Source organism: Leopardus geoffroyi, chromosome C3, assembly GCF_018350155.1.
Source record: "Leopardus geoffroyi isolate Oge1 chromosome C3, O.geoffroyi_Oge1_pat1.0, whole genome shotgun sequence".
NCBI lineage: Eukaryota > Metazoa > Chordata > Mammalia > Carnivora > Felidae > Leopardus > Leopardus geoffroyi.
The window spans coordinates 3661954-3676487 of NC_059338.1; the positions used below are offsets into that span (position 1 = coordinate 3661954).

The 14534-nt window shown below is 42.1% G+C and overlaps 1 protein-coding gene across 1 annotated transcript; it reads right to left on the bottom strand.

Annotated features, from left to right (window-relative positions):
* Positions 1–253: 253 nt before the first annotated feature.
* Positions 254–1186, bottom strand: LOC123585788 (olfactory receptor 10X1-like). Its single transcript, XM_045454258.1, has one exon. The coding sequence runs from the start codon at positions 1184–1186 to the stop codon at positions 254–256; it is 933 nt and encodes a 310-aa protein (XP_045310214.1).
* Between the last annotated feature and the right edge of the window lie 13348 nt (positions 1187–14534).

The window sequence follows — 14534 nt, forward strand, 5'->3', positions numbered from 1 at the left end:
TAATGGTGCAGGACGCCCAGTGGCCGACTGGTAGAAGGGTACCATCTTGAGGAACAGCCAGTAGAAGTAGAAGTAATTGAACAACTTTCTTAATAACTAAGTAAGTGTTTGTGATGGTTCAGCTCCCAGACTGTCTCTGGTTTCCCATGTGCCAACCTCTGGCAAAAGGCCAATGGCAAGCCTTCTCCAGACATCGCATGATAAATGCCTACTGACATCAGGGAACAGACAACCATGCACCTACAATCCGGGATTACGTATTCCAGAAACTCCTCTTTGCCAGCAGCTTTCTGAACGCATTCTTCATGTCTCTATTCCTGAGGCTGAAAATGAGGGGGCTGAGGCAAGGGGTGATGACGGTGTAAGGGACAGCGATGAGTGTGTCATCTCCTCCCGAGCCTTCTGGCTTCAGATAGACAATAGCCGCGAAGCCAAAGTGGATGATGACCACAGTGAGATGAGAGGCGCAGGTAGAAAAGGCCTTCTGCTTGCCCTCGGCTGAAGGGATCCTGAAGACAGTGGACAGAATGAAAACGTAAGTGGTGACGATGAGCAGGAAGGTACCCATCAAACCTGACACTGAGACCATTGTTACAAGGAGTTCGGTGAGGTCGCTGTCTAGACAGGACAGCCTCACCACGGCCCGCATGTGGCAGAAGAAATGGTGGATGAGGTTGGGGGTGCAGAACGAGCCCCCGAATATCAGTGCAGTCTCTGTCACAGAGATAAGGAAGCCTCCGGCCCAAGCAGAGACCACCAGGTGCCCACACACCACATTGGTCATCAGCAGTGGGTATCGGAGAGGGTGGCAGATGGCCAGAAAGCGATCGTATCCCATCAGCGTGAGGATGATGCAGTTGGTGCCACCAAGTCCCAGGAAGAAACACATCTGCAAGCCACACCCCGGGACTGAAATGCTTCTCTTCTCAGTGAGCAGGTCTGCCAGCATCTTGGGGATGATGGTCAGCGTGTAGCAGGTCTCGGAGAAAGAGAGGGCACGGAGGAAGAGGTACATAGGGGTGTGGAGAGACCTGTCCGCCCAAGTTAGACCCAGGATGGCCAGGTTACCTGTGAGGGTGAGGAGGTAGAGGCCAAAAAAGAGCACGAAGAGGAATGTCCGCACGTGTGGGTACGAGGAGAAGCCCACAAGAATGAATTCTTTCAGGACTGTCTGGTTGGCCTTCATTGTGGCATGTCTGAAATGTGAAAGAAACAACAAGAAAATATTCAACTCTCCGTTGTTCTTGGAAGGTTGTGGCGAGAATAAGACAGACGATCAGGGAGTTACGATGACCAGTTGATTCTTCAATTTGTGTGGCAAAACACCATGTGTATGTAGGTCACGGGTTTTCCTAATTTTTAGTTCATTTGTTATACCTTTATTGAGGGTCCAATTTCTGATCGCTTGGTGGGTGACAGAAGACTCTTCGTGGCTTATTGTTTTAGCAGACTTTATTGGCTGGTAATATAAGAGGAAAAATACTGTAATTAATGTCTAGATAAAGGAAATTCAGGTGTCTGAGGTCAGCCAGGTTTGGATCAGACTCTGAACATAAAACAATTACCAAGTAGCAAATAGACAGAGTCAGGGTCTGACAAAGCAACTTGCACACAGAATATTGTCTGTAAATATCCAATGGGTAAAGATTCATAGTTGGTTTGTTAGTAATTTTGGGACCAAATGTAGACAATGGGTTATAATCATAAGGAAGCCCAAAGTCATGAACTCTTCTTGGAGGAGACATTTAGGTCCCATATATGAAAGAAATAAAAACATGCTCCCTTCCCTGTACTCTGCGGAGAGGGAAGATCGGATACTCCAGGACCCTCCGGATTAATAGCGATTCATTAGAGTATGTGGATGGTACCGATAAACAGACTTTTTATCCAAATTCGGTTCAGGTGCAGCTGAGATTTTCCCATTCCTTCAGTGCCATACTCAGATTCCCAAAAAGGTCAGCCCTCGAATTCTACAAATTCTTTGATATTCTGCATCTCTTTTAATCTCATCCTCTTCTGAAATCTACAATATGCTGCTTTTCCGTGCAGTTGACACATTCCCTCAGCCTTGTATTCTGTTGATCCGTCGTGTTTCCTCTGCCACATGTCAATATATTTAACAACTAGCATTGATAGGCTCTACGTTTTGCTAGTTTCCTTCTAATGTTGGTTGGTTTTATGGATGACCACGTAGATGAGAAGTGTGTAGGACAGCTGTGGAATGTGTATGGCAGCTGAGATTTTTTCCCTCTTTTTAGCAATAAGAGAGCTGTGTCTATGAAGGGGCATATTTGTAGCGAGAAGCCAATGTTTTGACTGAATTGTACATTCTTACAATTTATCTTTTTTTCTCCTCCCATAAAGAGTCGATGATCATAGATCTCTGTATGTCTCCCAGGGCTAATATGGAGCAATTGAAGAAGGTAATGATTCCCAATACACGTGCACGGATAGGTTAGTGATCGCAAAGAGGCTGAATCTAAAACAGTTTCTGTTTTACCTTGTTATTTGGCATCGGGCAGAATGTTGAGCCTGGAGATAACAAGTCTTTCCAGTCTTAAGTAGATATGGTGGAGGTTAAGATTAAGCATTTCGTCAGCAGAGTCAAGCTGGTCACCATCAGACAGAAGAAGCAGTGGGAAAATAGGCTGAATCTTTATTATTATTTTTGAAGAAGTTCTGAACTATAAGTCAATAGTTTTAACATATAAATCAATATGCATAAATATAAAAAAATAAATATAATGGTAAAATTATACCATTTCACAATGAAATATGCAGCCATGTGGACTCTCGCTTCGGGATCTCTTGGATTCTTTAGTCCTCTTTGACCTGACATGACTTCCTTCTTCCTCAGCCTCCCCTGACATGTGACTAATCCTTCCCTCCATCCTTTCTCCTTTCCTTTTGCATGCTTTCCCTCCCTGTGTCCACACCTCACCTTCCATAAGTGAGTAATTATATTCCCCAAAGAAGATGAGAGCATTATTTTGCCTTCCTGCCTAAGGCTGTATTCTGAGGGGCTGTGTCTAAATGATCCTTGGGTTTCCTTCTGAGGCCGTTAAGGCAAAGGTCCTCATCATCCAAATGGAGCATGAAACTCCTTGGGATCCCCACCCACTCTTGCAGATTGTTGTTCCACTTTGCCCTGAAAGAGCCTTGAGAAAACTCTGGATTGTCTCAGAAGACCATCTGCCCTCTCAGAAATGCTAGGTGCCAAACGCCCTTCCGTTATCATGAGTGATTGTGAAGATTTCCTGCCTCAGTAGAACCCTGTACACACTGACATTTCCAAATTGTCTAGAGTCTCCACGGGACCCCTGTCAGTAGAGCAATTAGACGGATAGTGGAACCAAAAGATTGCCTAAGTACCCCAAAGTGGGTGAGAGGAGAGAATATTGGCAAAGCGATTGTTGTTACTACCTGGGACCCATGGGGAAAAATTGAAGCTCTTTGACATACGAATTGCGGGACGGTCTGATTCCACACCATACGCCATATCCCCTCCTAAACAGCCAGGGGGGTGGTGTTCCAATCCATCATTTCATTCAGAAACATTTTGAAAATGCAAGGAATCAGTAATACATATTCCAAGACAGCCTTCCTTACTTAATCTTACTTTACTTGTGAGTTAAATGCCTACTTGGTGAATCATCAGTAGTAGAGTGTGAATTTCAGAATCTCTCTCTACTCCTGGCATATTCTGAATGTGTGTATATGTGTTTAGGGGCATGAGAATATTATACCCCACTCTACCCTCGACTATGTCTGAAGTTGTCCCCAAATCAAGTTGTATCAAATGTAAGAATCAGTAATACATACTCCAAGACCGCCTTCCTTACTTCATCTTACCTTACTTGTGCACTAAATGCCTGCCTGGTAAATCATCACTAGAAGAGTGTGAATTTCAGAATCTTCCCCTAGTTTTGACATATTCTGAATGTGTGTGTGTGTGTGTTGTGTGTGTGTGTAATGGTGTGAATGTTATACCCCACCCTATGCTCAACGATGTCAGAAGTTGTCCCCAAATCAAGTTGTATCAAATTTAATTTGCAACCTGGATCCACTGACAAAAGAAATACACACCCTTTCCAGAGTCCCAGAGAAATGGTACTTTGGAGAAAGTGTAGAGTCCATTCACTACAAGAGTTTCCTACCTTGTGTCTGTTATCAGTGCCCAAAGCCAATTCAGTGTTAGGGTTCTATTCTTCCACGATGGTCTTCACACTGTGGGAAGCCTGCTTTGCTCTTCGCTCAGAAGACACAGAGATCCACTTAGTATAAAAGCCATTGTCTAAGAGCCTGTGGTTGTAACTTTATCGCTGCTAGTTGAGTGACCTTAGCCGAGTCCTTGTGACTTCTGGATCTAAGTTTCCCCAGCTGGGAAGAGATTTGGTGCCAGCCTTAGCTTTCTGTGGCCCTAGAGTTTTCCACACGTGCCATGATCTGATTCTACCACTCCCTGAATCACAGCGGTTAAGAACCTTTTCTTCCACCGGTTTGGAGATATTGTCTGAGTATGATTAGCACTTGTGGGTCCTCAGCTCTAGAGGTTTGGCTCTGGTTAGGGGACCCTAAGGGATTCCTCTCTTCTTGCATCAGAGGGAACAGGAGAACTTTCTGACTCAACTTTGTAATTTTCTCTCATTAGTTCCAGGGCTGTTTTGTAACATGTGACCAGGGAAACTCTGCCTGGAATCTCTGGGGATTTAAAGCTTGCAGAGTTCCTATCCAGTCCATGCTAATTCCTGAGTTTTGTTTGGCAGGGAGGGGACTGAACTGCATCCCTAATGCTCTCCCCCTCCCTCACAGTCTGGCCCTCTCATCACCAGTTCCACCCCTGGGTATTTAGGGCCTACAACGTTGGAAGACTGTACTTGAAGGATCTCAGAGAATTATAATGGCGTCTTCTTACAGGGAAATTGTACCTTGGTGGATGAAAGAAAATGAAGCCAGTTTGATTCTATTACACGACTTTTAAAATGTGTTAAAAAAAACCTCACCATCCTAGCGTTGGTTAGGATTGGAAGTAGGGGAACTCATAGACCTTTGTTGGGAATGTAAAAATTATAAAATGCTTTAAAAGTTAGTCAAGTATTGGGGCACCTGGGTGGCGCAGTCGGTTAAGCGTCCGACTTCAGCCAGGTCACGATCTTGCGGTCCGTGAGTTCGAGCCCCGCATCAGGCTCTGGGCTGATGGCTCAGAGCCTGGAGCCTGTTTCCGATTCTGTGTCTCCCTCTCTCTCTGCCCCTCCCCCGTTCATGCTCTGTCTCTCTCTGTCCCAAAAATAAATAAACGTTGACAAAAAAAATTAAAAAAAAAAGTTAGTCAAGTATTTTGTCAATTTCTTAGCATCTTCAGTCCATTCAAGTCAATGAAAGTGGTCTATATTCACATTTCTCTGCAGTGTCCTCTAAATACAACTAGAAAAAATGGAAATATTCCAACAGTCCTAAAATGACTCTGGAAGAGGCATCATGGAAGATGGATTGGCCAGGGGTCTCCGCGCTTGATGAACACCACCGCAGAGGGTTTCCAAGGATTTCTTTTTATCCCTCAGGTAGTCCAGCTGGGGTGTGGAGAGCTCTGCACCCTGCAATTGGAACATGTTCACAGGCAAAAGCAAAGGAAAATATAAATAAATAAAAGCACAGATGTTCTCTCTGGCGAGGGACCAAGAAAGGGGAAGTGCAGCAGGGACTTAGTAGGGAGACCCACAGCCGATGGCAGCGGGGACCCTATTGGCTGTACCTGCCCCGTCAGCCCCCACCTCACCCCAGGCAGCCAGGCCTCATCTGCCCACAGCAGCATCACCAGCTGGGCCAAGGGGCATAGGTAACCTATCCTAAAAATCACAGAAGAAAAATCGTACCGTGGGCCTCAAGACAAATGACAAGAACATGTTTAAGTTTTTTTTAATTCTAGTTCGTTAACGTATAGTGTCATGTTAGTTTGAGGTGTACAATATAGGATTCAACACATCCACACTTCACCACGTGCTCATCACAACAGGTGCACTCCTGAATCTATCTATTTGCCAGAAATATAAAGGGAAATTATAGAAAGGACATCTGGTTCTCTAACCATGTTGGATTCAAGTTGGAAATCAAGAACAGAAAGACGGTAGGATAATATGTAAACACATGGAGATTAAACGATGTGAAGCTATCCATGGTTGTAAGGGAGATCTCAATAGAAATGAAATAATTAATAAACTGATGCAAAATGAAATGACAACATATCCAAATGTGTGGGTTGCAGCTAGACCATCCTGAAAGGGTATTTATAGCACATTAGAGGAGAAGAGAGGTCTTTATGAAATGACTTAAATTCCTATCTCAAGAAACTAGAAAAAAATAACAAAATTGATCCTCAATTTGATGTATGGGCTCATTGCAATCCTTTTAAAATCTCCTCCCAATTTTTTTTATAGAGAACAACAAACATATTCTAATTTACATGTAAACTAACAAGTTCTTGCATATATGTAACAATCTTAAAGAAGAATCAAATGGAAATCATTGCGTCCAATATTAAAACCTACCTCATGCCTACATTCATCAAGATCGCGAGATATTGGCAGAATGTATTCCAGTCTGACTCCACTTTGTGGTTTTCTGAAAGCTTTTATACTTTACCCCCCAGCCCCCTTCCCTTCTGCCACACAGCTGGGCAAGCTGATAAGAAACCAGGGGCTCTGCCCTCGGGTGCCTGCAGGGGTTGAAACCACACAGTTCTGCGTGGGGAAGCTCGCCCTGCATTTACTCCCAAGCCATCACAGACATGACCAGCCCGTCTCCTTCCTCTGTCCACGGTCACTGCAGTTGGCCTGGGCGATGCCCTTTACATTGAGAGCTGTCCCTATATTCCTTTGTGTGAGTAGGTAAATATATATATATATATATTTTTTTTCTTCATTAAAATTAAAATCACCACATATATCAAGTTCCATATAGCATATATTGATATGTTCACTCCATTCTTTATAACTCATTTAAAAAAGAAATATTCAGGGGTGCCTGCGTGGCTCAGTCGGTCAAGCATCGGACTTCGGCTCAGGTCATGAATTCACGGTTTGTGCGTTCAAGCCCCACGTTGGGCTCTGTGCTGACAGCTCAGAGCCTGGAGCCTGCTTTGGATTCTGTGTCTCCCTCTCTCTCTGCCCCTCCCCCACTTGCATTCTCTCTCTGTCTCTCAAAACTGAATACACATTTAAAAAATATTTTAAATGCAAAAAGTATTCAATGCCATTTAAGAGTCTCATGCTCTACCGACTGAGGTAGCTGGGCTCAATGCCATTTAGATGCAACACTGTTTTGCTATTTACATCTTCCAATTAAAAAATATTCTCATTTTTCTCTATGAACTTCTTTGACATATGTGCACAAAACTATATATTCATTTGTTTGTTTGTTTGTTTTGTATATGGTTTTGATTGGTCTCCTTAGCATACTTCTCTGCAACAAAAATGTTTATAGGTTGATTTTTAAAAATGTTTTTACCATAATTTATGTCCAAGTGGAAATCTGATTAAATGTGAAAATTAAAATTTTCAATGTAAGGGGCTCTTGTGTGGCTCAAAGTGTCCGACTTCAGATCAGGTCATGAGCTCTCAGTTTGTGAGTTCAAGCCCTATGTCTGGCTCTATGCCGACAGCTCAGAGCCTGGAGCCTGCTTCAGATTCTGTGTCTCCCTCTCTCTCTGCCCCTACCCAACTCACACTCTGTTTCTGTCTCTCGCAAAAATAAATAAAACACTAAAAAAATAATTTTTTTCAATGTAAAATTTTCCCTGAATGGAAGTGGTGCTTTAAAAATTACCTTATAGGGGCGCCTGGGTGGCGCAGTCGGTTAAGCGTCTGACTTCAGCCAGGTCACGATCTCGCGGTACGTGAGTTTGAGCCCTGTGTCGGGCTCTGGGCTGATGGCTCAGAGCCTGGAGCCTGTTTCCGATTCTGTGTCTCCCTCTCTCTCTCTGCCCCTCCCCCATTCATGCTCTGTCTCTCTCTGTCCCAAAAATAAATAAACATTGAAAAAAAAAATTAAAAATTACCTTATATATCAATGAGTACCATTTTTTTTGCATAAATGAGACAGTTCAGGATCAATTTTATTCTAAAAAATTTTTTTTTTCTAGAAAAGCAGTGCTACTCAATTCTTTGAATTCCTTCTAAGTTATATTTCCTTAATACCCGAATGGCCTATCATCAAAAGTTATTTTTAATAATATATTGGAGTATAATTTTGTCAGTTCCTTTTTCTACTTTCTCCAAAACAATGATATAGATTCTATTTGACTTGAAAACATATTCACTGTTGATTGTTAACATTCATTTTTTTCAGTTTCTGAAATGTTTATCATAATTGGGTTTTCCAGTTGTTACAAAATGATTATCAGTTATGATTGCTTATCTATTAATTGCAAACACGTTGCCTAGCTTGATGTATTCAGAAGTTTGGGGAAAATAAAAACCCTGTTGATTTAAATCACCTTGGCCAGTAGATTTTTACTGAAAGCCTCTGAGCCTGCAGCACGCTCAGCTACAGCTATCTGCTTATCCCTCTATTTGCCTCGCTGTGAAAAGGTCCAAGATACAGGTTTCACTCAGTAGATTTAGGAAACGTTCTGATAACACAGAGCTGAGGACAATAGTTGTCAGACCCCAGAGTAGAAAGACCTTCCCCGTTCTTCCAACTTAGTACAATTGAAAACTCTGGGCATTAGCGAAGAAGACACACCTGAACGCTGGAAAGGGTAAGAGCAGCTCGGGGCTTTGGGGCCCAAAGCACAATATAGTGACAAGTTCCCTGGGTCTTGTTGCCTAAGTCCCCCAGTCTTAGAGCTGCTGGAGTCCACAACCTGGAGACAGTAATCAGACCCCCTCCAAGACTCACCAACCAACAAATAAACACCCCTGCTGCTAATTCCATCCATCTTCTCTACTGTCTTTCTGGTCTTTATTTCCGTGCCCATCTTTGTTATTTCCTTCCTTCTGCTGTCTTTGGGTTTAGTGCATTCTTTTTCTAGTTCTGTCAGGTGTCAAGATAGGCTATGTATTTGGGATCTTTCTTTCTTCACAATGAGGGTTACTTACCAATACAAATTTTCCTGTAACAGATGCTTTTGATGCATCTTGTAAGTTTGGGATTGTCGTCTGTGGCAAGATATATATTTTTGTGTTTCTCTTTTGAGTTGTCCTCTGACCCACTGGTAATTCAGAAGTGTGAGTTCAAGACCTGGGACTTTTCTATCATTTCAGCAAGTTCCTTAATGCTGTTTTCCAATCATAGCCACAGGGACCATCAGGGAGGTGATGTCAACAACCGTTATAAAACTTTCTTGTTCTTTGGATTCAGAAACGGACACATAGGGTGTGAATGGTGTTGCTTGTGGATTTTTTTTACTCAACCTAATGCTTCTGAGATTTTTCGATGTTGTTTCACATTTATTTGTTTTTCATTTCCAGGTATTATTTCATTGCATGAATATTCTAGAACTTGTTTAGGCATTCACGTGCTCATGGTCATTTGCACTGCTTTACGTTTTCAATAAGTATGAATTAAGCAGCTAAAACATAATTATACAAGTCTCTGTGTGACAATATGCTTACTCGCTCTGACTTTAGCTTTGTAGAAATTGGCATTTCTTGTTTTGTTAAAGATTAGTTGGCCATACATTTTTGCGTCAATCACTGGGTTATCTCTTCTGTTCCATTGATCTATGTGTCTGTTTTTGTGCCAGTACCATACTGTCTTGATGACGACAGCTTCATAATATAGCTTGAAGTCCATATTGTGATGAATTGCGCTTTGATTTTCTTTTTCAAGTTTGCTTTGGCTGCTTGGGATCTTTTCTGGTTCCATACAAATGTTAGACTTGTTTGTTTTAGCTTGGTGAAGAATGCTGGTATTATTGTGATGGGGATTTTATCGAATGTTTAGATTTCTTTGGGTAGTATAGACATTTCCACAATGTTTGTTCTTCTAATCCATGAGCATCAATGTTTTTCCATATCTTGGTGTCTTCTTCAATTTCTTTCATAAGCTTTCTTTAGTTTTCAGCATATAGATCTTTTTATCTCTTTGGTTAGGTTTATTCCTAGGTATCTTATGGTTTTTGATTAATCATAAATGGGATAGATTTCTTGAATTCTCTTTCTGTTGCTTCATTATTGGTATACAGAAAAGCAAAGAGTTCTGTATGTTCATTTTATATCCTGTGACTTTGCTGAATTCATGTATCAGTTCTAGCAATTATTTGGTGGAGTCTTGCAGGTTTTCCACATGGAGTGTTACGTAATCGGCAAATAGTGAAAATTTGACATCTTCCTCGCTGATTTATATGCCCTTTCTTTTTGTCATCTGATTGCTGAGGTTTCCAGTACTATGTGAAATAGTAATGGTGAGAATGGACATCCCAGTCTTGTTGAGGATAATATTAGCTGTGGGTCCGCAGTGAGCTTGGAGCTTGCTTAAGATTGCCTATCTCTTTCTTTGCCCCTCTCTCCTCCTTGCACACTCTCTCTCTTTAACAAAAAAGGGAATGTCTTATTTTTGGTGACTAATATGAAGAAAAGCAATTGATTTGAGAACTTTCTAAGTGTACTTATTGTATTTTTAGTCCTTCTATGGATTTAGTAACATTTTTTAGGTACTCAGTCACGTTATCTGCAAATGAAGGGTTTTATCATCCCTTTCAAATTATTACATCTTTTCTATCTTTTACTGATATTATTACACTGATCTGGTCTTCCGGCACAATGTTGTATAGAGTGGTCAGATTGCTTATCCTAGGGAAAAGAATTCGATATTTTACAATGTGGAAGGATGTGCTTTAGTTTCAAGTAGGAACAGAGTTTCTTTTATATATATATAATAATAGATATTGATTTTTCCAAATAATCTTTGTACAAATATTGAGATGAGTAGCTTATCTTTTTTCCATTAATTTGACTGATTTAGTGAATGATTTCAACATATTTTCAAATAGAAAATCAGTCCTGCATCCTTGGAATAAATCCCCTTTTGTCATGAAACGTTATTCTTTTTACATACTGATGGAATACGTTATTTTTCATTAAATAGGCTCAATTTTGGAGATGAGAGAAGAAAGGACTGATGAACTGAAAAATAAACCAATACAAATAAGTTGATCTGAAGAAGGAAAAAAAGGGTTAAAATGAATCCACTCTGTGAGATTTTTTGAGACGATATCAAGTAGTCCAACATTTGTGTAATGGGAAGATCAGAAGGAAATGAAAAGATACAGGGGATGAGAATATTTCAAGAAATAATAGCTGAAAACTGCCCAAATTTGGTAGAACACAATGAGGTAGAAAGTCATGATGTTCAATAAATCACAAGTAAGAAAAACACAAAAGCATATGTAAACACACCATACACAAATAGATGAAAGCCAAAGTTAAAGAGAAAATGTTGAAACAACAGGAGAATTTGCATAGAATAAAATGACAATGTCATTAAGGGCAGTATGTGCCTCAGAAACTAGGGAGGACAGAGACACTGAAAATGACATAGGGGAAGACGAAGAAAGGTACTCCATGGACTAGGAATTTTTTATCCAGCAAAACTATATTTCACGAATGAAGGCAAAATGAAAAAAATCCTCAGATAAACAAAAATGAGGACAGTTGCTAGCCAGCGTGCAGTGTGAGATATACTAAGAGAAGGCTGAAGGAACATGAAGCCCACGGTAACCTGGATACACAGGGGAGAACGAAGAACCCTGAAATTGAATGTGAGGTTAAATATAAAAGATTATATACGCACGTGTTAAGTACTATCTTAATTTCTTTAAAAAGGCATATGGCTGTTTAAAAATTATAGGAATGTGTTGGTGGATTTAAGTAAATGGAGTCATGTCATTGCAACTTTTCCCTATTTTACTGGAAATCATTCAATATTAAGTTTATGTAGAATGTTTTAAATGAAAAATGCATGCTACAGTCTCTAAGTCGACAGACAAAACAATACCAAGTGCTAGGGAAATTGCTAGAAAGCCAACAGTTGTACTCTTATACTAATGTCCATGTCTTGCTCATCTTTTGGACTCTTAACTCCTGTTTTTAAGTTTATTCATTTATTTTGAGAGAGAGCAGGGAGAGGCAGAGAGAGAGATGGAGAGAGAGAATCCCAAGCAGGTTCCGTGCTGCCAGTGAGGAGCCCGATGCGGGGCTTGAACTTCAGAACCCTGAAATCATGATCTGAGATCAAGAGTTGGATGCTTAACCGACTGATCCACTCAGGTGCCCCTTGGACCCTTCTGACTGATGCAGGTTACCATAAACGACACGGTAGTGAAGAGAAGCGTTCCTGAGGCCACTTGTTGTTGTGTTGGCCCTTGTCACCTTCTCTTCAGTAAGTTATTTACGTTTTCTATGCTTCAGTCTTCTTATCCAAAAAGGGAGGGTAATCAGAATAATCTTTAAATATTTTGAGTGTTCAATTCGTCTAATGGAGTCAGCAAGATGTCTGGTACTGAATGCATTTTAACAATCATCATTACCATTTCTCCTGAGCCAGTGAATGGGCAAAAATGTGTATCGGAGGGGTGGAATCACACTGCTGGTGTACTCGAGAACAATGCGCATTGAGCGAAGAGTTAGATAAGATGATGAAGGCTGGAATTTCTGGATATTTTCAGGTTTCAGGATGGTCTGACGGATGGATTAAAAATCTAGGTACAGTTATTGCAGTATTGCAGAAAGATGGAAATAAAGTGAGGCTCCTTTTGAAAAGATGTGTCTGGTGGCACCTGGGTGGCTCAGTTGGTTAAGCACCTGACTCTTGATTTCAGCCTGGGTCATGATCTCACGTTTTGTGGGGTGGAGCCCCACGTCAGGCTCCGCACTCAGAATGTGCAGCCTACCTGGGATCCTCTCTCTCCCTCTCTCTTTGCCCATCCTCTGCTCTCTGTCTCTCTCTCAAAAAATAGATAAGCTTTAAAAAGATGCGTGTGAAAAAGTGGAGTGGACAGATGAGGATAGGTGAAGGGGGTAAACCTGGGAAATGAGGGTGCTCTCATACTGTGAGCACGCAGTATGACCTGTGAAACCGGACACAGGTCAGAAACAGTCATCTCCAGCTCGTGAGACAACAGCAGGGGAAGGTGAATTCCTGTGTTCTTAGTATATATCTTACAGGGAGACTCTAAGAGGTTGAATCTGAGTTCTGCGATCTTGGATGGGTCACTTAGACTCTATTGGGCTTGGTTTCCTCTTCCATAAAATGCGACTGTCAACTCTCTTTCACCAGGGCATTTGAAGCTTTAAAAGAGATTTGACAGGTGAAAATAATAAATATAATATTTAGCACATATCGAGTTGTTGTTTGAATAATGATGCTAGCATCTGTTTGTTCACGGTTCCTCTTATGCGTTCCCCAAAAGAATACTCACAGCTAATGGCAAGCGCCATTAGAGGTGCTTCCTGACATCACACCCATGGGGACAGGGGACCCTCAGAGAGAGAAGCTGTTTCCATGGAAGCAGGCATGACTCACCTCCTGGGTCCACAGGTGTGGAAGCTGTCCTGGTATAACCTGGGAACATCGCCTTTTGCCCACAGCAGGCGTTTCTGAGATGGATCTCGGGTCTCTTCTCCTGCAGGCAGGGTGGCGGGGCGGCACGTAGAGCATGGTCGCTGAGAAGGAGGGCTTGCCTCCCCATGAGCCTCTTCGGGTGAGGGTGAGTAGAGAGCCCCCCCTGCCCAGTCTCCCAGCGGCAGCCCCTGGCAGCTGATCGGTGTGCTGGGGACCTGCCCCTTCCCTGAGTTCTGATGCTTCCTCCAGTGCTAGGCGTGGACTCATATGGAAAAGACTTTGGGAGAAAAACACAGACAAGGGATTCTTGCTGAGCTCCGTGTTCATGGGAGTTCATGTCCCACGGTGTCTGAGAAGAGTCGTCACTAGGGGAAGGAATGTTAGATTAGGACGCACTTTTCCTCTAGTCTTGGTTCTGCTGCCTGACTCATAAAACAATGTCCATTAAGCCACCCCCCATCGCGTTCTAACAGGCGACGCGTATGTGTCCACGTGAATATTCTTATGCGGGTGTATATATGCTGTTGGTATGAATATATGTGTGGCGCACACATCTACTTATTTATGTGCTATCTCAATAGATGTGCATTTATAGCATGCCTGATGTATTTGTGATTGGTGGATATGGTCATTAATGGCGAACGTGCGGTGTACTGAGGAGATATGCGTGATTATGTGTGAGGGCTTTGCGCCTGGTGTGCATGTACACGTGTGTGTCTAGGTGTGTGCACATTGTGTGCCTTTGTGCATGCCTGTGCATGCATATACATGCATGTGAAATGGATCCACATATCTGTGCCTCTAATGAGATAAATACCTTTCTGAGGTTTGATGGCTGTCTAAATTACAGCCATCTTTTTGAGTTCCAACAGGCACAAAGGAATGAGAACCCACCTCATCCTGCCTTGTAAAGAAGCGGGGCATCTACAGACAAGGGGGAAGGGATCCACACATCTATGAGGGTGCCGCCGAGG